Source organism: Ursus arctos, unplaced genomic scaffold (assembly GCF_023065955.2).
Source record: "Ursus arctos isolate Adak ecotype North America unplaced genomic scaffold, UrsArc2.0 scaffold_24, whole genome shotgun sequence".
Classification (NCBI taxonomy): domain Eukaryota; kingdom Metazoa; phylum Chordata; class Mammalia; order Carnivora; family Ursidae; genus Ursus; species Ursus arctos.
The window spans coordinates 40,977,935-41,003,559 of NW_026622919.1; the positions used below are offsets into that span (position 1 = coordinate 40,977,935).

The 25,625-nt window shown below is 55.5% G+C and overlaps 1 protein-coding gene across 2 annotated transcripts; it reads right to left on the reverse strand.

The window, feature by feature from the left end:
- Positions 1-3,286: 3,286 nt before the first annotated feature.
- Positions 3,287-24,485, reverse strand: SEZ6 (seizure related 6 homolog). 2 transcript variants are annotated; one of them, XM_026517740.4, is made up of 16 exons: positions 24,143-24,485; positions 23,549-23,682; positions 14,969-15,164; positions 10,610-10,795; positions 8,082-8,250; positions 7,782-7,948; positions 7,004-7,198; positions 6,618-6,756; positions 6,311-6,507; positions 5,497-5,691; positions 4,910-5,101; positions 4,606-4,803; positions 4,052-4,090; positions 3,682-3,799; positions 3,496-3,598; positions 3,287-3,316 (listed from the first exon to the last, which is right to left on the reverse strand). In XM_026517740.4, the coding sequence occupies exons 1-16, from the start codon at positions 24,468-24,470 to the stop codon at positions 3,287-3,289; spliced, it is 2,586 nt and encodes an 861-aa protein (XP_026373525.4). In that variant the 5' UTR covers positions 24,471-24,485. The 2 variants fall into 2 exon arrangements, with proteins under 2 accessions (XP_026373525.4, XP_044246742.3); XM_044390807.3 differs by having other exon boundaries at positions 3,300-3,332.
- Positions 24,486-25,625: the final 1,140 nt, after the last annotated feature.

Sequence of the window (25,625 nt, forward strand, 5' to 3'; positions counted from 1 at the left end):
CTGCACCCTGGGAGCAAGAATCGCGAGGGATCTGTTGGGTTGTGGGAGCCGTAGTTCCGTGTGCATGGTATGCACTGTATGGTGGGATGGACCCGCGGATGAGAGATTTGTCTGCCAGGAAGGGATACTTTTGAGAGCTGCTGTGCTGTATGCTGGGATTTGTAGTCTGAAGGTCTCACCTCGAATTCTGGGCTTCCCTCACTGCCCCGGTCCCCGCCCCCGCCCTTGTTATCGCTTTCAGAGATGGCCCGTTATCTCTTGCCTGACTGCAGGTTAAGAGGTGGAGAAGGGAATAGCATCACTGTGACTGCCACTAGGCATTTAGTTGGCATTGTTGCCGGGTAGTTGAGTCCTGCTCACCTGTGATCGTTAAGGTGTACTTAGCATTTGCCGAAGGATAAAACCGGAAAGGGGTTAAAGACCATCTGTGTTAATCTTCTCATTTCCAGATGCATAGAGAGGAGTGGTGACTTGCCTAGTTCACATAGTGAATTTATGGCAGACCGATGAATGAAACAGATTTGATTCCCAGGCCAGGACACTTTCCACTACACCAGGTTAACTGTCTGTGAGGAGTTGTTGCTGCTGCTTCTTTTGGGATACTAAGGAGGATGAGTTAGATAGGGTGGGGATGTCAGTGTGTGGTCTTAGGTTTCTGTTTTTCTGACTTTTCTGATGATCCTCTTGGTGCCTAGGAAGAGTGATAAGGTCACGGGCCTTATCCGTGTGTGTGCGTGTGTGTGTGTGTGTGTGTGTGTGTGTAGGTGTCATGTAGATTGGCCATTTTCTGCCCTCTACCAGCCTCAGCAAACAAAAAATCCTAGTGGCTGTGGACCAGCGAGGCGGCCTACAGAGAGAGTAGGGCTGTGCTAGTTGTATGAAAGTGGCCAGACCTCATCTCCTCTGAGGTTTTGTTTCATGCCACAGGCCCTCAGAAGTTGGAAACACATGTACTGTCTCTCACTGGCTTCTTACTGCTCAGGATCCAGCTGCGCTGCTGTGTCAGCCTGAAAGCATTATGGGGCAGATAAGTAGTCCATTGGCCTATGCCCAATGAGTAACGCTTTGCTTTGATCAACATCATAATATTCAGTGGAGAACAGGAACAGGTGGTGGGCTAACTAGGGAAATAATACTTGGCTCTGTTGACAAGTGCCAGGGGAACTAATCACTCTACACACCTTCCTTTTAGAACTTGGAGGGGGAGGTCAGCCCTGCAGTCGGAAGTTGGTGCCACCTTGGAGAGCTCCAGTCCTGGTTATTCAAGGGGGATTGAGGAGAGCTCGCAGGTGGGATACAGATGTCTTCTGAAGTGACCTCTTGTGGCTAATATAGGCAGTGCACTCTACATGGACTGGAGCTTCTCCAGCCTTCAAGGTGGCCTGTGGTAGAGCCAGGAGGTGGGCAGCCATGAATGATCAGGACCTCTCTTTTGGAAGACTGTGGAAGTAGAACGTGCTGGCGGCTGCCATTATTTCTTTCAGGGATTTTGTCTTCTGGCTTCTGAGTGTCCATAACTCCACCGCCTGTCTCTTGCTCTTACTCTGGAGAGCTGAGCTTGGTTGTGCATGCTGAGCTAAGACCTTTCATCTCAGGAGGTGTCTGGGAGCTGTAGGGAAGGGGCATTGGGGCTGCAAGTGACCAAACACGGCAAGCTTAAGCAGATCCTCTCCATCCAACTTCTTTCTGGAGCCCAGGGATAGGGCTTTTGCTAAAATATGAGCCGGGTCCCTACCCTAAGCTGCATTGCCCTTCCTCCTGATAGTTTGGATCGTCCCCGAGGCCAGGAAGGACTAGGGCCTCATGTTTAGGGGTTCAGTCTCTGATTCTTATTCCAATTTCCTAAACCTTGCTAGCTGGCAAAGAAAGGGAAGGAGAGAGGCATCAGGCTTCCTGGGCCTTGTCAACAATACAGTGGCGTTGAGGAGTGGCTTGGGAGTGTGCCAGCCTGTAGTACTGGACCTAGCAAAAAGAAAGAAAGGAAGCATTGGGGTAGATGAGCAGTTGGGTTCCTGGGCTTCCACACCCTTGTGGGCCAGCCACTGGGGCCTCTTACTTCACCTGCCGTCTGTTGCACTGAGCTTGTTGGGACAGTAGTCCCTGAAGCGCCTGCCTGTAACTTGTTTTGGATGAAATGTGGGAGTGATCATTTGGTAGGTTCAGCATGCCTTCTGGTCTTGAAATCCACGTCCCATTTATTTCCCACCTCCCTTCCCTCCAAGAAAGCACCATCTACCTGGCCATTGCTTTTTTTTTTTTTTTTTTTTCAAAAACACCGTTTTAATAAGGAAACAACAGAAATAGAAGATTGTTCTCTGGCTGGAGCCCAGACCCCACATAATACATTACATGTACAAAATGGCCTGTAGCCAACTCCTCGGTCTCTCTCTGGGTCTCTCACCCCCTGTTCCATGCCAAATTCCTGGGCCCGTGGACCTCTGCTCCTCTCCAGAATATGCCTGCCCACTCCCCTTATCCCAAAACCCAGTGACCAGGAGGGGAGACTGGTGAGTGGCTGGGGTTGGGGGAGGGACTAGTGGGAACGAAGATGTTTGTAAACCCAGATCAACATCAGGGGAAGGTCTCCCTCTCCCTGGCATGTCGGGCTGCCAGGGCAGCAGTGGGGTGTCCTGCTTTGGTGTGGAGCATGAGTGTCTAGGGAAACCCAACCTGAGCTTGGGGTAGGGTCCCTAAAACCCTTAGGGTCCCTTGAATTATTGCCTCCAGGAAGCAGAACTGTCCATTCCTGGGGCCTTAGAGAAGGACTAGAGACCTCCCCAAGGGGCTGATGTCAGTGTGCCAGGAGTACCCCGAGGTCACTGTTGACAGCAGCTTTGGCCACTGGTGATGGTCCCGTGAGGAGCACCCTGGTGCCGTCTCCACCACCATCAAGTTCACCCTGCTGCAGGGTGCCACATGACAGGCTGGATGGTGGTCAGCCTGGAGAAAGGTGCTCTTCCTCTGCTTGTGAATTCCAGGCTAGAGGTCCAGGGCATGAAGAGGGGTCAGGAGAATGCTGGTTCTTAATGCACGTGCTCCAGCTGTGCTCTGCCCAGAGGCAAATGCCCCCTGACTTGAACCCAAGGAAGGGCCCTATGTGGGCAGTGGTACCAAGAAAATAGGCCCTGGTGGGCATTGCAGGTGGGGGAGGGCACAACTTCTTGAGGGATTGGTGGCGTCTCTTCCCAGATGGTATGTACAGGAGGTGTAGGGACAGAAGGAAGCTGGAAACTCTGCTGCTGGGCTGTGATGCTGGGCTGAGCTGGCTTCTCCAAGCTGCCCCCACCTAGATGGAGACTTCATATTCTTTCGTCTCCTGCAAAGTAAAGAGACTGCTGGGAGTTGGAAACTTGTATAAGGTTTGCCAGCCCATAATTCACCTTCCCAAGAAAAAGGGAAAGAGTAAGAGGGCTTGGAGGGACCCTCGGGGTACCCGCCCAAGGGAGCATAGAATTATGTCCTGGATAGGGTGCGAAGAGTGGGATGGGTACTTACTCCAATCTCATAAGTTGGATTGTCAAATGCTGACTCCACAGTAATGCGGTCATAGGGGCGGGGTCGTGTCCGGGGCAGCCGCAGGGGGCTTTTCCCCTGGAGCCTGTGGGATGGAGAAGCCTGTGAGTTAAAAGTGCTGGGCAGGAGTGAGTCAGGTATGTAGGGCAGGAAGGGAACTGGACTCACCTAGAGAAGTAGAGGTACACACCTCCCACCAAGAGCGCCATCACCACCAGCGGCAAGAAAATGGCGGCTGCAACGTGGGCAGCATCCAGGGTGCTGGAGGCAGCAGGTGCCTTGGCAACTGAAAACACAGTGGGTGGGATTGGGACAGAAGTCCCTGTGACCCAGAGCCCGTATCTGTCCTCACCTCTGCCCAGGAGAATCCAGGTACCAGCTCCCTCTAGCTAGCTGGGGGTAGGGAAAGGAACTTTTGCTCTGCTGGTCCCAGACTTCTCTCTTTCTCTGCCCTCCCTTCTTGGGGAACCCATGGCCTGGGAGCTGTGAGAGCCAGGGGCAGGGAGACTATTTCCCTGGCCCTCAAGGGGGGGCTCACCATCCAGGCTGCGGCCGCTGTAGAACCCATCCAGAGAGGCTGGAACAAGAGGGGAGGGCCAAGGGCAGAGGTGAGACCAATGGGCCAAGCCACTAAGGCAGGGAGTAGACTGATCATGGGAAGGATTTATCCAAGGAGAGCCCACCCCAGCATTTGTCTTGGTGTCACCAGGTCAGAAGGATCTGGCAGAAACTGGAGAGAATAAGGGTGACATGAAGGGGGCATGGGCAGTGGGTTCTGGTTCTCAACACTTGGCGTATTTGCTACAGCAGCCCTGTGGGACAGGCAGAATTTCTTCTTCTTCTTTTTTTTTTTTTAAGATTTATTTGAGAGAGAGAGAGCGAGAGAGCGCGCACATAAGTGGGAGGGGCAGAGGGAGAGGGAGAGAGAATGATAAGCAGACTTCATGCTGAGCTCAGAGCCCGACACAGGGCCTGATCCCACAACACTAAGATCACAACCTGAGCCAAAACGAAGAGTCAGACATTCAACCGACTGTACCACCCAGGCGCCCCAGGACAGACAGGAGTTCTGAGGGTGGGCAGAACACTCACCAGCCCTACAGATGGGTGGGGGGTCACTCCAATGTGAAGGGTGCCCGGGCACACACTTGATGCTGGCCTGGCCCTTCAGCACGTAGCCAGGGGCACATGAAAAGTGGACAGTAGCCCCTGCTGGGTGAAGCCGCTTCTCAGGACTGTGGGCACCGTTCTCGGGGGCGCTGAGGCCGTGGCATGGCTTGAGCTGTTCAACTGCAAAGCAGGCGGAGCCCAGTGAGGGTGCCCGGTCCCTAGCTTCCAGAGGTGGCATCTTTTGTCTCCTACCAGCGGCTTCCCCTCCTACCCATTCGACACTTACGGAGACACTTGGGGGCCCGGTCGCTCCACTTGGGGCTGCTGGCTTGACGGTCATGGCAGGTGAGGATGGCACTACCAGTCAGTACAAAACCCTGGTCGCAGATATACTGCACGGTGGCCCCCACAGGAAATTTGGGGCTAGATATGAGGCGTCGGCTGTGCTCCACGTCCCCAGGATCATGGCAGGAAGTCACTAGGGATAGAGGGTAATGGGGGAAAGTAGCCCAGGTTGCACTCAACAAAAGCCAGTCCACCCAGGCTTTGTTCCTGGCCAGCTAATATCTTTATGTCACGTGGCTCTGCTGCCTCTTTATCTGTCCCTGCCGTTTGGCCGGTGCATCCCTCACTTGTCCCCTTCCTATCCATGTGAAACAACAAACACTGGCCAGGAAGGAAATATCTGAAGTGCTTGGTGGATAACACTTTGAAAAGATATCATCCCATTTCACAGGTGAGGAAACTGAGGCTACAAGAGGTGGAGGAAATTCAAGGGCACTAGCTGGCAACAGTTGAGGTCTGATTCAGAATCGAGGGGAGAGGCTCGTATCTTGCACGGAGGAGGGGAACATGGGGAACAGGTGCACTCACCTCTCTGGCAGGAGGGCAGGTCCTCACTCCAGGTTAGGTCCCACTGGCACATGAGGACACTGGATCCTACCACCTGGTAGCCGGGGTAGCACTGGTAAGTGACGACAGTGCCATGTACCAGCTCAGGCTGAGACGGGCTCTTCCAGCCATTGGGGATCTCAGGCAGCTCCGGACATGTGTCATTGCGGGGCACCTCTGGGGGGCACAGGGGCAGCAAGATGCAGGCCCTCAGCCAGCACTGATGTGACTGTGCTAGCCTTCCTCACTGCGAGGGCACCCCAGCTCCTGCTGGTTTGGCCTGGGCCTCGCCTGGCCTGGACAGGCCCAGCAATGCATTCCTTCCTGCTCAAGGGCCCCTCTTTGCCTGTCCCTGACATCATCCTGTCTCTCAGATTCCTGGGTTATCATTTAGGCTTTGGCTTTACTTTCAAAAACACGTTGGCTGGTTCCCTGGTCCTGAGAGAGGGGGCCGGGTAGGCTGGGGGAAATTGTCACTTCTATTTAAGATGGTCAGAAGGTAGAAACAGGCCCCTTCCCTTAGTTTCCCATTTTTGTGAAAAAGGTCTTCCTGTTGCCTACCCAAATCTCTCTTGCTGCAACGGAAGGCTCCCTTTCACTGGGCCCTCAGGGAAGATGGGGAATTAGACTAGCTTCCTTCAAGGTAGAGGATAACTGGGGTTTTCCCAGCTTTCCCTTGTTGGATAAGAGCACTTGGGCTCATTGTGCCAGTTTCTCTGACTCGCCATGGTTTGGGATCTGTATTCGGGCATCACGTCCCCCAGGCAGCAGGGCAGGGTAGGGGCAACAAGCTCACCAAAGAAGTGGATGACAAAGCCCTGCTGGTAGCCCAGCACCGAGGCCCCGGGGTCTGACTGGAACTGTATGGTGACGTCGGCCATGGAGGTAAAGAGCTTGAAGTGGCCACGCGGCCCTGAGTACTGGCCTAGTACCCGGGCCGTCAGGTCGTCCCCATCATAGAAGGTAAGCACATCACCAGGGCCTATGCGCAGCCTGTGGAGGAGGACCGTCAGGGAGGGTGGGCCTGGGGACTCCAGGGGGGCTGGGCCACAGATGGCCCCAGAGCTCAGGAGCTGGCTTGGCCTCACCCAGCGGGCACTCACACTCGGATGTCCAGCAGGATGCGCTTGTCCTCTTCCACATGCACGCCCCAGATGCAGTCCTGCCCACGGCTGTAAGGCTCCGGCCAGTTGGGGGAGAGCACCACACCAGCTGAGTCTGTGATCTCCCCGCTGCACACAGCTGGAAGGCAGGGGAGGCCCGGGAGGTGCGTCCCCTCCGCGTCCCCCCCCAGTGCTATGTCCTGGGGCTGCCACCTGCCCACAGGTATGCCGACCCATGGCCGGGAGCCCCCACCTCCTCCCTGGGGAGGGGGGAACCTTGAATCTCACACATCACAGGGCCCCTGTGGCCCCAGGCTCTGCGGCTGGTTCTGGTCCCCCACCCTGCTCCTGCCCCCAGCCAGGCCCATACATAGGTACCTACTGACCTCGGCAGGCTGGCTCTGTCTCGTTCCACTGGGGGTCATGGGGGTCAATGCACTCAATGATGATGGAGCCCTGCTCCAGTGTGTAGCCAGGGTCGCAGCTGAACTCCACGGTGGTGCCCACAGGGTAGGAGGGGGCGCTGCTGCTGAAGTTGCCGTATTTGACAAAGGGCTCATAGCAGTGGCCCTGCTGGAAGGCTGCAAACCATGGGGCCCAGCCCAGCTCAGCCTCAGCTGGGCCAAACTGGGGGCAGATGTCCTTCTGCCTCCCGCCCCAAGGCCTTTATCATCCTGACCACAAATGCATGTCCTAGGCCTGCAGCAGGATGCCCAGAGCACCATACCCTATCATGCTCGGGAGGCAGGCTTGATCACTGTTGTATTCCCAGCACCTGGTTTTGTGCTTCATACATACAGGGCACTCAATAAATGTTTTTAATTAATTAATTAATTAATTAATTAATGCATGCATGCAGGAGTAGTTCTAGAATGTCTCTTGCAGCAATTTTCCTTCTCTTAGGGTTGGGGCCCTTTTTGCTCTTCAAACTGTAGAGATTCATTCTCTTGGACGAGAGGACCTGGGTCCAGGCAAGGGTCTCCTGCAAGGACGGGGTAGCAATCCCCCAGAACCGGAGGGGAGGGGTAGGCAGGGGAGCCTAAGTGCTAGGTGAGCAAGGGCTAAGTTGGAAGGAATGATGATGGAATGGAGGCGGGGGGAGGGTGTGAGAGGAGAGGCCCTAGGCTTGAGCCCTGCACTCCTGTGAGGCCCCAGCCGGCTCACCTTCATAGCGCAGGGCCATGCCGGCCGCCGCCCCGCTGCTGTCAGTACTGAGCTCCACGAAGAAGTGTCGGCCAGAGCTGAGCAGTCCCTCAATGGGCAGGTACTCCACCTCGTAGGAATCATACACTGGAGGGGCCTCCACGTTGTCTCCATTACGGATGATGAGCCTGGGCCAGGAGAGTAGCAGAGGCATGGCTGGTCTCACTGCCCTGGCTGGGGTGTGGCCCCGGGCTTGGGTTCCAGCCCTGCAGCAGGGCACTAGCCGGCCAGGCACTCCCATCCCACCAGGGCTCCCCTCACCTGTCGTCATCCTCCGCCAGGGAAACCTTCTCAAAGTGTAGGTGCAGCCGCTGGCCTTCCGGGGCCTCGAGCAGCCAGTGGCAGGTGAGATTGCTGCTGTAGTTGCCAGGGAAGCCCGGGGAGACGATGCGGCCAGTGGTTGCATTGCGGGTCACCCCACCGCAGGCAGCTGTGAGACAGGGCCAGGACGGTGGGCTGGATTCTGGACCCTAGATCCACTGGATTCTGGATGGCCTACCAAGCCTGCCTGCCTCTCCCCAGCTCTTGTGCCCTCTGTGCCTTCATGATCCCGGAGGTCAATCCTTGGCCCAAGCAGGCTGACGGACAGCCTGGACTCCAGAATCCTAACCTTTTACACCTCTGGGATTATTCATGAGCAACTCCTTTGACTGTGGTAGATCTACCAAGACCTAGCCAAGTGGCCCTGGGTAAGTCACTTTCCCTCTCTGCTGACTCCTCTGGGACACCTTCCCCGACTCCCTCCAGGCAGCCCCTTAAAGCCCCTTACCCAGGGGCTCCAACCTTCTTGGGGCCTATCTGCTGCTTCTACCTCATGCCACTGTCCTAAAGCTAGTTATTGTTTGGCTAGGTCCCTTCATTAGGACCCCCTGGGGCAGGAGCCAGGTCTTTTCAGGCCACGCACAGAGTTGGTATTCAGCGTTTGTTGAATGAGTGAGTGGATGAAAAAAAGAGGGCAGGACTAGATCTGGCCCAACAAACATCTGGTCTACCTGCCACCCACCTCCAAATCTTATGGCCTCAGCAGACATTACTAGCCAGGACCTGGCCTCAACTACTTTCTGAAATAGCCTCACTACCACCATCTTTCCTGGGCTGACCCCTCTGGCCTGGGACTGTCCTCTTTCCAAGGGGAGGCTGAGCAGCTCACCCAGCCCCATCATTGAAGACTTCTGGGTTACTTGGCCATAAGCTCCTGGCAGTTGAACGGGGCCAGAGAAGGGGTTTCAAAGGCAAGAGGAGTATATGGCTGGCTCCAGGCAGCACTTTCCTTTCCTGGACACACAGCTCTGGACCCTCTCTGCTCTCAGAGACCGGGCTGCCCTGGCCAAGACACAGCACCCTTGTCTCCAGATGTTCAAGATGGCAGAATATTTTAACTTAATAAAGCTCCTGGGGAGGGGCTCGTGGTGTTTCTTCTTAGCTTCTCTGCGGAGAGGGCAAGACCTACCTTTCTGCTTGGTCGGAACAGAACTGCCCCACGAACGTGATATGCCCACCCTTCACTTAAATTTGTCTGTGGTTCCCTGTTACCCCCAGGTCATCCAAGCTCAAGATGGCTTTCAAGCCCTTTATGAAGCTGGCTGTCTCCTGACTCGGCTTCACTCCATCCCGCATGCGCTCTTCAGGCACACCTTGTCATGTCCTCACTCTAGCAGGCTTTGTGTTTTCCACACCTTTGCATATGCTGTCCCGAGAATCCACTCCACTTCCCTGAGCTAACATTCTTGTCATCCTTCCATGCTCTCTCCCTGGGAAGCTTTCTTTGCCTTCTTCTTCATTTTGGAGCAGCTCTCTCTCCCTTGGATCCTGACCATGCCCTGAATTCACCCCATCACAGCACAGTCTGCACAGAACTTGCTGATGCTGGTGTCCCCACTTGCCGGAGAGCTCCTGGAGGGCAGAGACCACATCTGGCTTATTCACCTCTGCTTGTGTCTAGCACCCAGGGAGAGTTTATAAAATGACATAAGGTTCAAGAGCCCAAGCTATTAAAAATAAAAAAGAAGAAGAAGAGAAAAGATGTTCAAGCTGCCTTTCACACTGCAGATTAAACACTCCATCTTCCTTCTGCCAAGAAGCCCCTCTCCACCGGCAGCAACTTCAGACTTCCTGATCGTCCAGGTCCAGGACCTGGGAGGAAGTCTCCTTCCACTTGTCCCCCTTCGCTCGTCAGTGTCTCTGGGACCTCTTCCCTCCTCTCTGTTCCCAAAGTCACTGTCTAAGTTCACACCCTCTTGTTTGCCTGGCCTTCTGGCCTCCAGACACCACCTGGCTGGGCTGGCTCTCCTGAGGAATAGTTCTGAGCTTCTCCCTGACTGTTTTCCGAGTCCCTAAACACTGCCTCACCTGGCTGCCTCTGTGTTAACTGCCCGCACTCTTCCCTCCATTAAAATGCCAAACCTTCAATGTCAGCTCCCCCAGGAAGGCTCCCAAATACCCAGCTCAGAACGATTGCTTCCTCCCTGCCCATGTCACTTTATGTCTCTTCATTGGTGCTTTTTACTTCCTGCTCTGGAAATTCGTGATCCATGTGCTTCCTTCTTCACACATTTCCCAGGACTGTGGGCTCTTTAAGGGCATAGTCCCCGTTTAATTCAGCTCTTTATACCCGTGGCGCCTCAATATAGGAAGTGCTCAACACGGGGGGTTGGATAAATGCTACTGAGGTATGTGACCATTTTCTGGCTTCCTTACGGAGAGCAAATGGAGGTTCCAGATAGCAACTGAGAGGGATAAGCCCTCCCCTTACTCCTCTGTTTAGGACTGAGTCCCCTGGAGCCACTTACCAATGCAGACAGGTTCCTGGAAATCCCAGAAGGGCTGGGTGGCATTGAGGCAGGTGAGAAGCCTGGCACCCTTCAGCTGGTAGCCAGTGGCACAGCGGAAGCGGGCACTGCCTCCTGGGTGGAGGCTGGTGACAGTCACAGCTCCATAAGCAGGACGCTGGGGAAAGTGGCAGTTCAGGAGGTAGGCTGCAGAGAGAAAGTGGGTGACATTGTGTGTGTGTGTGTGTGTGTGTGTGTGTGTGTGTGTGTGTTTTGGGGGCTGAGTCACAGCCAGGGCAAAAGGGCCCTGCCACAGGCTGTCTGGAGGTGTCACTCGGGGCCAAAGGAAGCATCAGGAATTCCAGGAAAGACTGATCCCCTCCCCAGAAGGGGCCAGATCTTTCCAGCAGCCTGGGCTGGTGAGTGGAGCGAGCACAGAGCTGGAAGTTAGGTTGCTTGGGTTCTGGTCCAAGCTTTCTGACGCTTTTGGCAGGTTTTTCAGCCTTTCTGTGTCCCAGTTTCTCATTTGTTAAATGAGGTTCAAAATGCCAGGCTACCTACAGGGTTATTAAGAGAATAAAGGGGGTATTATTTTATTTTGCTTGGTATCCCTGAAATCCAGCTGATAGCACATCTTTAAGAAATATTTATTGAATGACTTGTAGATGTGAAAGCACTTGAAACAATGACAAGTCTATCCTGATGTAAAGTATTGATACTATTTTTCCTATAGGGGACAAGTATGAATTACAGCCAGAACGACTGAAGTCAGACAGTAAAAGCTTTCCCAGTATTCACTGGCAAGGACTGTGGACTTCTTTTAAAAACAGGATGGGGCGAGGGTGGGGAGGCAGGGCACGCCTTCCTTGGAAGTTGGGGGAAGGACAAGTTGCCTTGGGAAGCTTCTTTTGGGATTGTCATACCAAGTATGACCGAATGGTGGCAGCAAATCCTACAAAACAAAATGGCAAGCCCCAACCTGGAGCCAAGCCAGGGTGAGAGTTAAAAATGGGGGTCAGGGCTTGGGTCCGAGAGGGGGGAAAGAAGGCCTGAGGGGTCAAGGAGAGAGGCCGAGCGCAGGCTCGGGCTACAGAATCTGAAAACCCGTGGGGGTTGTAAGATGGATGGGGATTGTCTAGACTGAGGATCTTTGGGTCGAAGGGCCCACCCTTACTGATGGTCATAGGTGGATGGGAAGAGAGGTCCAGGCTGGAACTCTGCTAGCCTCTGTGTGATTTGTGTGAACAGAAAAAAGAGCCGTCTCTGGGCAGAACAGGATCCAGAAATGAGTTTTGTGATTTTTTCCCCATCCTGGCTGTAGTCACTGGGCTTGTGAAAAGGGAGAGGATGATTCTTACTCTTCCCTCTCTCATGGCCAATGAGTGGTTACTTGTGATTGGCAGGCAAGACAGGGCAGCACTTAGGGGGTGGGTTCTGGGGGTCTGACTGCCTGGGTTTGAAGAACACAAGCGCCCCTATTTGCTGTGCCACTTTGGGCAAGTTACTTAACTTCTCTGTGCCTCCGTTTCCTTGTTTACCCACCCGTTTATAGAGTACTGCATCCAGTGTTGTTACATGAGAGGTTAACTGACAGGACATACGCGTAATTCCTGGCACAGAACAAATACCAAATGTCCCAGCCTGCTGTTACTGTTCGTAATCTCGATTAATAAAAGCACCTCACAGGGGCACCTGGGTGGCTCAGTTTGTTAAGCGCTCGACCTCAGCTCAGGTCTTGATGTGAGGGTTGTGAGTTCAAGCCCTGCACTGGAGCCTACTTAAAAAAAATAATAATAATAAAAGCACCTCACACCTTCCAGCTTCTAAAATGCCTTCACACTCTTACTAGAGGTCTACAACATGCTTGGGAGGAAGGAAGGCAAGGTATGGGTTATTAACTCGTTTTCTGATAAGGAAAACTGAGGTTCAGAGCGACTGGGGGACTTGCCCTGATCACACAGCCACACAGTAAGTGGCAGAGAGGGCACTGAAGCTCCTGGTTCTAGAGCCCATTGCTTTCCAACGCCCCTCTCCCACCTGCTTCCCCAGGTGAAGTAGAAACCAGGGCTTGGGAGTCAGAGGAACCCATGAGTGTTACATAAGGCTGCCCTGGGTGGTTGGTGAGGGTGGCCACTCACGATGACCTGGGGAGAGACCGGTCCCCAGCCAGAACGGGATGGGAAAAAGAGGGTGGGGCACCCCAACCAGAGTGCAGGGATGGGGGGTGACACCCAGACAAGTCTAGGTCATGAGCCAGATGTACTCGTATCTTTCCTATGGGTTCTTACCACAACTCTAGGAAGGGAGGTCCCCCATTTGACGGATTAGGAAACTGGGCTGGGATGAGGTGAGAGCAGGAGTTTGGGGGCAGATGAGGAAGCCCCCAGATTCCATGGTGGCCACTTGCAGGAGGAGCTTCCTCCTGTTGCCATGACTACCGTTCCCAGGGAGCCTGTATGACTGCAATCTGTTGAGCTATTTTCTCCCCGGCGTCTGTTTCTGGGGCCAAGTCCAGTGCCAGGAATGCTCAGGAGGGAGGAGGGGCATGCCTGGCAGGGCCCTCTGCTTCCTCACCCTGCCTGAGGCTGTGGGAGGGGAGTTGGAGCCTGGTTCTGCATATGAGGCCCTTGTGGGGGCCCATCCTTGTGATCTCCGACATGATCTTGGATAGCTCTGGCGGTGATGTGGGTACCAGTCCCCTCGCCCCCTCTTCTGGCACCCTCTTTCTCCAGCCCGGGGAGACACGCGTGTGAGCACATGCTCCTGTTCCCATCTCCGGGATCAGGGCTAATTACAGCCTATAATTAGGGGAATTACGCTCATTAAGGAAAGAGCTGATCATTGACAAAAACTGGGCTGAGGAGGGAGGGCTTCTGGGAGCTGAGCAGAAGGCAGGGCTGGGCCAGCTCTTCCAGCCCCTCCTTGGGGTCTGCACCCCTCGCTGGGCCTCCAGCTCACTGCCTTTCAGCCACCTTTGCCTGGCCCAACAGAGAGAAGGTCCAGAGTTTTGTGCAAAGGAATTTGCGGCAAGGGAGAAGGTTACCGTGGCGTGAAATTATGCCCGCTGCTAGGGAGGATTGATGAGCCATTAGGGAGGCTGGCCGGGCCGCCTAGATGCTCTCCCTTGTCTCAGCTGGCCCCCTGCCTCTGCCAAGCCCCTGGCCAGCCCCTGCCCACCGCTAGGCTCCCTGCTGCCACGCCAGACTGCTCTCCCAGTTTGGGTGGAGAGGCTGGGGTTGGGGCGAGTGCTTCTTAGGTGGACTCCAAGCATCCCCATCTCCAGCGGTTGTCCTCCTCTTTGGGCTGTGGACCCTGCAGGGCTGCAGAAGCAGTCCTTGACAATGCAGGGCAATGCCATAATTGTTCACACCAATTATTTCCCCATTAGCACTCCCCAGTCTGAACTGGTGACCCTGTCACAGCAGTACAAGGGATCAAGAAGACTTCGCCTGGGGTAAGGGGGCCAGGAGAGATACTGATGGAAGAGGAGAAGAGGCAAGCCCCCTTTCCTCCCTTTTCCATTCTGCCAGCTCTTTAATACTTGTTTCCGGTTCCTTCATGAAACACGCTAAGTTCACGGAATGTGCTAAGTGCTAAGCACTTCACATGAACTCTTTTGTTTAACCCTCCTCGTGACTTTATGGCGTAGGCATATTGGTCATGTGGTACAGCAGAGGAAAAGGAGGTTACAGAGGTCAGATGACCTGTCCGAGGTCAACAGCCAATGGGAAGGAGATTTAGACCAGGCCTGCCCATCTCCCGAGTCTGTGATTTTCCCACTATATCTTGCCATTCCCCTATTTCCAGAGGTGTTCTGAGCTGACTGGGGCATGAGCCAGGTCTAGGGTGGGTGGGGTGGTTCAGGAAGGCCAGGTTCGTTGCTAAGGATCTCCAGAGGGTCACCATCAAGCCCCTTTGACCTTGACCCCCTTGCATTTGGGAGAGAGGGCTTGCCTGTTTCAGTGTCTGCTTCCCCCAGAGACTCTGAATTCCTTGAGGTCAAGGAATGCCTCAAGGCCCTCAAATATCCTTGATATTGTCATTGTCCACAGCCTGGCAAAGAGCGGATACCTAGGAAGAGTTTACTGAATGAATGAATGAATGAATGAGTGACTGGGTAAGTGGCAGTGGGCACCCCCGGGGCTACCTGGTTCTGTGTCAGGCCCCCTTCACAGCCAGTTCTCTACAGGGTAGTAGGTGGAGGAGGGAAGGTTCTAGAAGTATCAAATGTGTAATAATTACTTTTAGTTGTACAGAGTGTCGCTGGGCACCTGTGCCTGTCCCATTGACTCCCTCACCCCCCCAACCTATAATGGCAGCAGAGCTCCCCAGGAGGGCACCCAGTCTGGGCTGGTTCTTCCCCCAGCTGCCCAGGCCTACCTTGGTAGTGGAAATGGAAGGTGCCAGGCCCAGCAGGTGGTGGGAGGCTCTGGAACCTCAGTGCCGCTTGGTGGGTGGGGCTACGGATGACTTGGCCCCTCAGTAAGAAAGACTGGTTGGCCAGGGTCAGTGGGTCAGGCCCCCCCAGGCCCTCCACAGTCACCGTCTCCCCCTCTCGGAGGCTGATGTTCTGGACCTGCCATGGGATAGACAGTGCAAAGCGGAGCAGTCAGGCTTCTTCCTGCTGACTGAGCCCTGCTGCCCACAGGCTCCCGGAGGCCCCAGCCCCAGGCATGATCAATCCTCAGGACCACTTGGCCACTGGAACCTCCAGGCCCTGAGTTGGGCACGTGAGTGCAGGAGGAGCTCATTTCACCTTCCCATTAACCCTATAACAGGGGATCTGAAGTTCATATCCAAGGTCACATAGAGATTATTAGCAGAACTGGAATTTGTAAGCATGTCTTTCTGTCTCCAAAGCTTTTCAATGACACCAGGACACCAGCTGCTTCCTGTCCCTTCACTTCTCTGGGCTCACTTTTCTCATCTGTAAGGTGGGGATGGAGTAGGTGTGTTGAACTAGATGGTGTCCAAGGGCCTGGCCAGCCATGTGAGGTCTTTTAAGCATCAGACCCATGTGCCCAGCTTCCCTTGGATGCCCCATTGGACGCCTCACAGGCATCCCACCCCCAGCCTGCCTCATACTGAGCCACCCTCTTCCCCCCCACTCCACCAGCAGCTTCCCTTTCCATCCATCGATATGCCCAAGTTCAAAACTGGCGTCTTGCCTTCTCCCTTATACCCCACGGCCAATCAGTCATTCAGTCCAATCTATTGGACTCCGATCTTTTTACTACTCTTCATCCCCCCTGCCCTCCCGGCCAGCCTCCTTGCCTGCGAGGCTTCACCCGCTCCTCCCTCCTCATCAATACTTTCTGAACTGCAGCCAGTTAATAGCCCCAACCTGTGACCGACCATCCACACATAGTGCTTCCTCACTGAAATCCTTCGATGGCGTTCCACTGAGCCCACAAAGCCCCACTATCTGGTCCAAACGCCTTGCTCTGGCCCTCAGGGCCCTGCCCACCTTGGCCTCTGAGGACAGCTCAGCCAGCCACACTTGCCCACACTGCAGTCGGAGGCCACGCCTCACCTCCGCTGGGCATGTGCATATGCAGGTGAAGCCCTCTCCTCCTGCCCTCCTGGGGAAGCTGGTCATTCTTTCAGCTCTCAGGACCATCGCCCTCTGCCTCCCAAGCCAGGCCAGTCAGTTCTTTTGCGGCAAGCCCTCCCCACCTGTCCTCTCTGTACTTCTCCATTAAAGCCCAGGGTGGCATTTGGGGTCGCAACGTCCTCATCACTGGCCAGTGACAATAAAGATGTGTGGAGAGCGTGAACGTGTGGACCACCGGAAGTCCCTTCACCACCAGCTTCCTGCAAGCTGAGGAGCACAGAGGATGGGTGTTGAGCCCAGGCAGGTTGGAGGAGATGGCATGCTCTGGGCCCCTTGGACTCTGGGTGCCGGAAACAGATGTGCCCCGGGGACTTCTCTGCCTGGGAGAAAAGACCCAGTGGGTCTCTGGGGCCAAAAGGAGGCTCAAGGCAGGCTGCTGGGGCAGCACTGTTGGCTCTCCGCGAGGAGCCTCCCTTAGAGGCCGCGTTTGGGTGAGCCTGCCTGGCCATCTGCTGGGGACATTCCTCAGGGAATTCCTGCCGCAGGCAGAGGCTGGATGAGGTCCCTTCAAACTTGGAGATTCTATGATTCCAGAGTTGGGCAAACAAGACTCACACACGTGGAATCTGTAATTATCGAGAGATGCCAGGCAGCATATAATTCTGCCTTAAGAGGCACTGAATGTCTGCGGCGGGGATCCTGGAGAGGGGGAGCAGAGGGGCTGCAGGCTCAGGGAGAGTGAGTAGCAGGTGGGTCTGAGAGCGCCCCAGTGGGGGCTGCACTGGGAGAAGGAGGTGGGAGGGAGGACATCGTTGCAAGGAAATGACTAAGGAGGAAAAAGCAGAGAAACAGAAATGAACTTAGCAGTTTTCCTAGTTGCCATAAACGTCCTCGGACCTACAGCTTCCAGCTCGTGACCCTGCTGCTCTGCCACCAGCAGGGACGGCAGGCAGACAGGCAGTAACAATTAGCAGTCACAGAGCACAGGAGCACCGACAACGCCTTGAGCCTTGTTCTGTTTGCAGGCATTATTTCCTCCTCGCCACTTCTATAAGGCTCAGAGAGGCTAAGGAACTTGCAAAAGGTCACCACGGTGTTAAGTAGCAGAATCTTGCCTTGCTGGAGGCAAAGGCAACTCCTTCCCTCCCAACCTCATGCGGCTGTCACCTGCAGACAGACATCCAGACGTCTAGATGTCCAGACCCGTTTATTCCCAGAGCCCAGGCCCACCAGGTTTAGCAGTGGGGTGCATTTTGGTCAGACCAGGGCTTTTTCCAAGATGTTGAGATTTATGTTCCCACCAACCATCTCTCCACCCTCCCCAGAAGCCTGTAAGGCTGGGAAAACTGGGAGCTGAGGCGTATGACCCCCTTCAGCTAGCCTGGCTTCCAGCCCAGCCTGGTGGTGAGGGCTGCCATGAGAGCATGGGATGGAGTGGGCCTGGGTCACCCGGGGCTCACACTCAGAAGGCACCCTGTTCTCGGCTACAGGCTGTCTGTGCGGCTCTGGTCCCTTGGGTTTCAAGCACCCACTTGCAGGCCTGCCGCAGTGGCGGCAATGTAATTTGTCACTTGTTTGAGGGCCAGGCCTGACAGGGGCCAGACGGGGCTGAGTGTTGGACAAGGAGGGTGATGAAGTCTTGATGCAATTTGCAGGCATCCGAAGAGCTTGGGAGACAGATTGAAATGTCAGCTCTGCTCACAAGGGCTGTCTTCCCACACCCCTAGCCTGTGACAAGGGGGGGAGCTGGGGGGCAGGAAGGGGGAAGATAGAGCAGAGGGAGGTGAGGACAATTCCCCCAGGACCCTGGGCTGTCTAGCACTGCCTGGCTTCCAGCTGACCATGAGGTCCATTCAAGGAAGAAAATATAACCACTTTGAAGGGGCCGACTCCTTCCCGAATGGGAGTGGGGAGGATTTAGGTTGCCCTCTGCCAGCTCCCAGACCATCAGCCTTGATTGGCCTGTCTATCCTCATCGAAGCTGCCAGTTGGGTCTTCAGAATGTGCCCTAATGGTGTGACTCATAGGTGGGATGGTGCCACAAGCCCCCGAGTAAAACCCTACACAGGCAGACACAGACCCAGGAGCTCAAGGATGACTCAGGGGTGTGAGCCCCGCCCCCAGAAGATGGCCTCAGGCCCTGCTCCCGACACTCTCCTGGGCACCACCACCCACGCGTGTACTGTGACACAGGCCCGGTCGTGTGCACGCAGCTCCCTCAAACACACGGCATGGCACACGTGTGCCCTCATTCCCACGTTCTCCCCCACATACGTGCGCCTCCTCACATGTGCTCCCTCATTTGCATGCGCCACAAAATCCACGTGCTCCCCCGCCCCCACGTGCTCCCCACTCCCCACAGCGGTAGAATCACAACTTTTCCCATGAGACCCTTTATCGGTTTTCAAAGCTCTTTCACACCCATTATCCTTTCAGATCGCACAAAATCTCAATAAGGGAGGCAGGGCAGAGTGTATTTACTTCCGCTCTATAGATAAGGGAACCTTGCAATCAGAGAAGTTGAGAGTTCCTCTTTGCATCGCACAGTAAATCCAAAGCGAAGCCAGGATTCTGGACCAGGACCCCCGATTCCTGGCCTAGTGCTTTGTCTTTGTGCATAGCGTCCCAGGCCCGGCCCCAGACTGGGGGAGTTCCAGGTGGGTATCTTACAGGAGCAGGCAGTGCTGAGCTGAGGAAAGGGGTTGGGCTAGAGCCCCCAACTGTCCCCAAATGCACTCCCTCTTCGGATTCGCCACACCTGGGCCAATCTCCTGGGCCAGGGGCAGAACAGGGGCTCTTGAGTCCTGGAATCAACCTCCAGCTCCATTACTGACTAGTTGAAAGGTCCTGGGGAAAGTCACATGACCTTTCTGAACCCCGGTTTCGTGTGTGGGCTGGGAGGATCGTGCCCACTTGATAGGGTTGTCAGGATTAAGTTAGATCCCACCTGTGAGGGGCTCAGCGCATCTGAACAGTCCTCTTCCCCTTTCTTGGGGAGACCTGGGCTCTACCTTGGTAAGACTAATGCTCTTGCCATGGGGATAGCTGGCTGTCAAGCCCCCTGAGGCTCAGCTCTGTCAGGGCTCTGCCTAGGAGGCACTGTCCCTGGAAGCCACCCTCTCCCTGGGCCAGGTTCTACAGCCGCCAGGAAGCAGGAAGCAGGCTCAAGGGCTTGAGGGGCCGCGGCCCAGCCTGGCCTAGGAGGGAGCTTCCTGAACCCACGAGAGGAGACACTCTCAGAAGGACTGGCTGGGAGGGCCCTTCTGCCTCATCTGGTTCATCTCCTTTTACAGAGAAGGAAACCATTCCGGAGAAGGCCAGTGGCTTTGCCTAGTCACCAAGAGACGGGCTGCAGAGGCAGGTCTGGGACCCAGGCCCACATGACAGCCTCTGTGCTCTTGTCTGAATTGATGTCTGTCCACAAAGCCTATGGGACAGAGTCTGCTTTAGGGATGGGGAGAGGGGCCTAAATGCAATGGGCCAGACCTGCATGCGCCTCCGTAATCCCTCTTAGACGAGCCTTCCAGGAGCCGGAAGAGAGGAGGTGGCCCAGAAATCTCACCTCATTGATCCACCACCCTATTGGTGGCCCCATCAAGCCTGGTCCTGGTGTTCTGGCTGTCAAACTGGCAGCTGGCCTGGCGTGGGAGAGCTGTGCTCCAATGAGGCCACCTGGGGCACTAGGGTAGGGACTGTGGGCAGCTGTGCCCAGGCTCCAGATGGTACAGAGAGCAGCCAAGCCAAGACGGAGACTGGCAGTGGGAAGGCTCTTGGAATGCCAAGTGCAATGAGAGGCACATGCCAGGCCCATTTGAAAGGCCTGGAGCCCTCGGGGGAGACCGGCTGCCTGGAAAAGGGATGGGACCCACATGGGCCAGGGGGCTTGTGCCCACCCATCCTGAAGGGGCTTCTCTAGACCTCTCAAGAGAGCCTAGCCCAGCTCCTGGGCCCGGGCTGAAACGACAAACATCCTCTGATTACAGAGGACCTGAGCTGGCCTCCTGCCTGTGGGCAGCTCAGACCCTCGGCCTCAGCACGCAAATTGCTGCGGCGGCCTGAAGGGAGGTGGGGGTGGGGGATAAAGAAAGTTATGAGGGGCTGGAGTCCAAAACAGAGAGCTGGGGAGTTAGGCGTTCTGGAACCTCATGAAAAGGGGCCCTAGACTTTAGTCAGAGCTGTGATCACATGGCAGGGGCTCAGCATGGTGTCAGGGACGTGACCTATGGTCCTTCACATGCTCCTCTCCTCCCATGGTTTCCCCCATCCCCCCTGCCTGGATTTCAACCCTTCCACCCACCCAGAATCACCCATTCCATCCCCCACTGTCCGGGCAGAGGAGCACTGCATTCAGGCCTAGCCTCTGGCAGAAGTGTGATCGGGAAGACCCCAGGCTCACCTCCCGCTCCTGTGCAATAGAAATCATCTGTCCCATCCTGCCCTGGGAGTCGTCAACGGCCAGTCCTCCAGAGCCACCGCTTCCCAGTCCGGGCTTGTCGGCTGACCTCTCCTTTGTCAGGCCCCAGAGCACGTATCACGGCCTCTGGAAGGCCTTCTCCGACCCTCCAGGCTGGGGAAGTGCGCCCCATCCCAGCATTCCCACTCCATCCCAACGGTGCTGAGCGTTCCCTGGTCAGGGCTTAGGACATCCGTCTCCCCGGGGAACTGTGTCCGCCCCCAGCACAGAGCCTGGCACGTGGTAATTGCTCCGTTTATATTTGGAGAGCAAATTCCTTCATCAAAAAACGCTAGTTAGTGGCTACTGGAGTGACCTTAGGCAGTTCCCTTTCCTTGCTGGCCTCAGTCTTCCCAGCTCTCCATGGGTATTGGTCTGCAGTACCAGTAACCAGACCTGCACGGTGTGGCCATGAGGCCCAGATAGGAGCAGACGTTGCAGATTCAGCCCCGGAAGGAGACGAATCTTAACCCTTGCTTCAGCCCTGGCTGGTGCCGTCCCTTCCCCCCCGGCCCTTCCTGCCATGGCCTCAGACTCTAATTCAGGCCATCAGGGCCAGCGGGAGCCCCCAAGGACTCTGGCCCATGGTGGCAAGTGGAGGGCGGCGCCAGCATCTGCCTGCCATGTTCCCAGACAGCGATCAGGGCTGTGGCAGGTCTTCATCTCAGGGTTGCCTGGTAACAGCTTTTGCATTCTGATGAAAAAAAATAGTGGCGGCACCAGACAACAGACACAGGGCTTATAGGGTGGGAGGGGGTGGGCCTCCAGGGTGGGCTCATGCCGGGGCCAGGGCTGGTGCAGGCAGAGCCAGCATCTTGTCCCATTGTGGAGAGTACCGGAACTGGGCCCAGCCTGGCCCGGTGGGCTTCGGTGGGAATGGTAGGCTTGGGGGGCAGGTGCAGCCGGCTCAGGCCCGCAGGAAGGCACCCAGCCTGGCATCTGCCCCTGCCCTCACCCTTCCTCACACCTGCAGCTGGCGCCTTCCACCCGGTGAGCCACAGCCGGTGCCACCTCTCATTAGGTGATGATTTTACATTAATTACCTTAATTAAGCGGCACTGAGTGCTAATGGCTCGGGGGGTGGGGGGGTGGCTACTCCTAATTGCCCTCCCCGTCAGCCCAGAGCGAGGGCCCAGGCCTTGGCAGGGCAGGAGCAAACAGCTACAGAAAGAAGGCGAGGGGTCCACCAGTGGTGGGAGAGGGTCCCCCTCCTCTGGGCCTGGCTCAGAGACCTGGCTTTGACATCCCCAGGTCAGGTGTAGTTGGCTCCAGGCCCAGATCCAGGAGCTGGGAGCAGCCAGCCCTGCCCTGTTTCCCGGACTCCTCCTCTGCCCCCTTCCCTCTGCTCCTCAGTCACCTGCCTGATGCCCTCAGCTAGGCCGAATGCCTGCCTCTACCTCCAGTCTGTCCCCAGACTCGGGCCACCGTCACCTCGTTCCTTCCTTCCTCCATCCATTTGTGCATTCATTCAGCCAGTCCACGGAGACCCCATTCTGGGCCCTGTGCTCCAGGGTACCCCTCAAGGAGCTCACAGTCTAGCTGGGGACGTGGCCAGCTTATTAACAGACTCCTAGGATGGGGCATCAGGAGAGAAGTCACAGAGAAAGTGACCCCAAGGGTGAGTCCCAGGAAGGGATAGTAGGATGACTCTTCTGGGCAGAAGGACCAGCATGTACAATTGGGGCTTGTGGGGAAAGCAGGCTCGGCCCATCCAGTTAGCTGCAAGCTGCTCAGTGCAAAGGGGGGGTAGACAACGAGGGAGGGAGGGAGTGGCTAGACACGGGCCGGGGGAATGGCCTTGGTTCAGAGGCCTCTGGGGAGGTGTGGAGGGGAGGACCGATTTCATATGGGAAAAATGGCTGCAGTGGAGGAGCACCTGGCTGGCTCAGAACATGTGACTCTTGATCTCGGGGTCTTGAGTTCAAGTCCCACGTTGGGCGTAAGAACTTACTTAAACAAAATAAAACAATAAAAAAAAAGTGACTGCATTGGAGGTGGACAGTGGGGGCAAGCATGAGGGGGGTGACCAGTGAGGCAGCCACTGCATCATCTGGGGGAGAGATGATGGAAGCTGGACCTTGGGGTGGTGGGATGGAGGAGAGAAGGAGACAGATCTGAGTTTTGGGGAGCGTCATGATAGAACGTAGGCCCGAGTTGATGGGACTCAGGGATGAGGGAGAGAGAAGGGCCGAGTTGGCCTCACCGTGCACAGCTCCAGGCTCCATCCACATTGCATGGTGGTGGCCCTGCGCCATGTTTCTGAAGGGTTAGGGTCCAACTCAGAGGTCAAGAGTGGTGTGGCAAGCAGGTTTGGGGGAGCATAAGGGAAGAGTTGGCTTTGAGGCCCGTGGAGGTGGAAGAGCCGATGGGACATCCATGAGGATGGGCAGGCTCAGGGCTGAGGATTAAGAGAGAGTCTTAATCCCAAGGGAGGGATGAGATAGCTTGGGAAGGCAGGGGGCAGGAGGCTGGGGCTGTGGGTCTGACTCGCCTACCAGATGGTGCTCTCTGATGGTGCACCATGTCTGTCTTCCCCAACTCTGCACCCCAGGAGCCAGCAGAGGGCCTGGCCCAGAGGAGCTGCTCAGGGAGTATTTGCTGAAGGAATGAGTGAGTAAGTCAGTCAATGAGGCCCCATGGCTCTTTCAGGCCCAACCATGAAGCCCTGCATTCTCATTCCCCAACCACATAAATTCAGACACTCACCCACTCTACTGCCCATCCAAGAGTAGAGAGCCCCTCACGCTCCCCTGAGCTCCTGATCAAGCCCCTGGGAACAGTTGCTCTTCACTCCCTGGTGCATAAGGCAGAAACTGACCAAGTTTTAGGCCCAGCCCTGGCTCTAGGCCAACTGATGCCCCTGAACATCCCCACCTCTCCCAGTAGCCAGCACCTTTCTGGAAAAGTAACACAACCGTCCCAGCTTTGTCCCTGAGGGAACCAGGTCGCTTACCTTGATTTCTACACCGTAGCCAGGGTAGACGGAAATGTAGTAGAAACAGTCCAGGCCGACATCAGTAGGTGAGCTGGGGGCTGTGGGGGAGTCCAGAGAGCCCTCCGGGCCTGAGAAATTCCAGCTACAAGGGCCTGGGAGGCAGGAGGAAACACAAGGCTAAACCCAGCTCTGGTGATGTTGATTCAACTAAGGCTGACTGGTGTGTGTGTGTGTGTGTGTGTGTGTGTGTGTGGTGAAGTCCAGCTCTTAGGGAATCTATTTCCCTGTTGAAAGAAGGGGACCACCTTTTCCTGAGCACCTACTAGGTGCAATCTTATCTCAGTTGTCACAATGGCTCAATGAGGTAGGTCTTATCGCCATTTTACAGATGAGGTTCAGAGAGGTTCAGCAAAATTCCTAGGGTCTGTTGTAGTTGTTTCCAATCAGGATTTGAACCCAGGCCATTTGGTTCCCATCTACCTGCCTCCTGCAGGCTGGCCCTTGGTGCCAAAGGGCAAGGCAGGCTGGCACAGTGATAGAGACAGAGGACTTTAGGGGCCCCGTGGTTCCCCCATCCCCATTTCCAGATCTGCAAGCCAGCGAGGAGCTGACCTGGTGGCTGGACTGTGGTGATGGTGGTGGTGATGATGGTGGTGGTGGTCTCCTCATCATCCCCTGAGGCTGTAGAGGTCGTGATGGTTCCCTCCGTCCCGAGCCCCATGGTCTGGGACCTGACCTCTGGAGCCCATGGCCTGCCCATATCTCCAGGACCCTCTTGGGTTGGAGTCCATGCTCTGCTAGGGGGTGTAGTACTGGGCTCTTCCCCGGGGCCTGGGCTGGGCACGGGAGGTAGGGGAGCTGTGATACGAAGCACGGAGGGCTCTGACTCCAGGCTCCAGGGTCTTTCTCTGGACTGGGGCTGAGTGGGTGCTGCAGCCATGGCTGGAGTGGGGCTGGTGAAGACGGGGCGGCTGTCCTGGTTGGCCAGGCGGGGAAGGGGACTCGGGGTGAATGGTGTAGGTGGGTCAGGCTGGAAGGGCAGTGCTGGCCTCAGCCCCTCCTCGCCGCCATCTGGCCCTTCTTGTAAGAATTCCTCGAGCAGTGGGTGGTGGTTGAGAAGCTTCAGGGTAGGGGCTGTGGTGACGAAGTGGACGCCTCGTTCCGGCTGCTCAGGTGTGGGGGCCACTGTCAGCTCCCCATCCATTTCCTCGATGCCTGGGGCCTGCCCTTCCCCCGTGGTCGGGGCCTCTGAGGAGAGTCCTGAAATAATAACGAATGATCAGAGGTTCTCCCCTGCCCCACAGTGAGCGGCGTCACACCCCGTCCAGATAGTAGGAGATCCATCTCTCTGTTGACAGAGAGGCTTGGGGAGTGTGCTCGCTGTTGAGAATCAGGAGCTAGAGAATTTGAGAGCTGGAAATGAGAGGATATCACATATTTCCAGGATGTCACATGAGATAGCCTTTCTCCTCCAACACCAGAGGTGGTCACTAACAATTGATCTTTCCACTGTTTCCTGCTCTTCTCAGATTCGGCCTCAGAATCCTTCTCAACACAACACTCCAGGCAGCCATGCTTGATACCTCGGACCAACATGAGAGATAAATATTCGCCATTCCTCCTTGGGGCCTGATTTGATAGACGAGGAAACAGGTCAAAGAAAAGAAGTGGCTTCAGCCAGTGAGTTGAAGACCTGAGCTAAAACCCTTAGCAAGAAGACCATCCCCGACCACAGTGGCTTTTCTGCCTGTGATTATAGGGCATTCAAGATCATTTTCTGTTCTCAGTGAAGCTGTTGGTCATTAGTCTCAGGAAATACATTTGGGGTTTTGTTTTAGATTCCCTCATGAGTACATGACATCTTTGTTAGAGTCCATTATGTCCTATTTCTCTCACTTCTCAGAAAATCATTTCTTTTATCTGTTTTTTTTTTTTAAATCCTTTTAGAACAGTGATGTGAATAGAGGGGGAAGAGCCAAGCTCTAGAGTAAAGCATATGTGGCTTCAAATCCCAAATCCATTCCACTTCTGGGCTGCATGACCTCAGGGAAATAACCTAAACTCTCTGAAACTTAGTCTACTCATCTGTAAAACG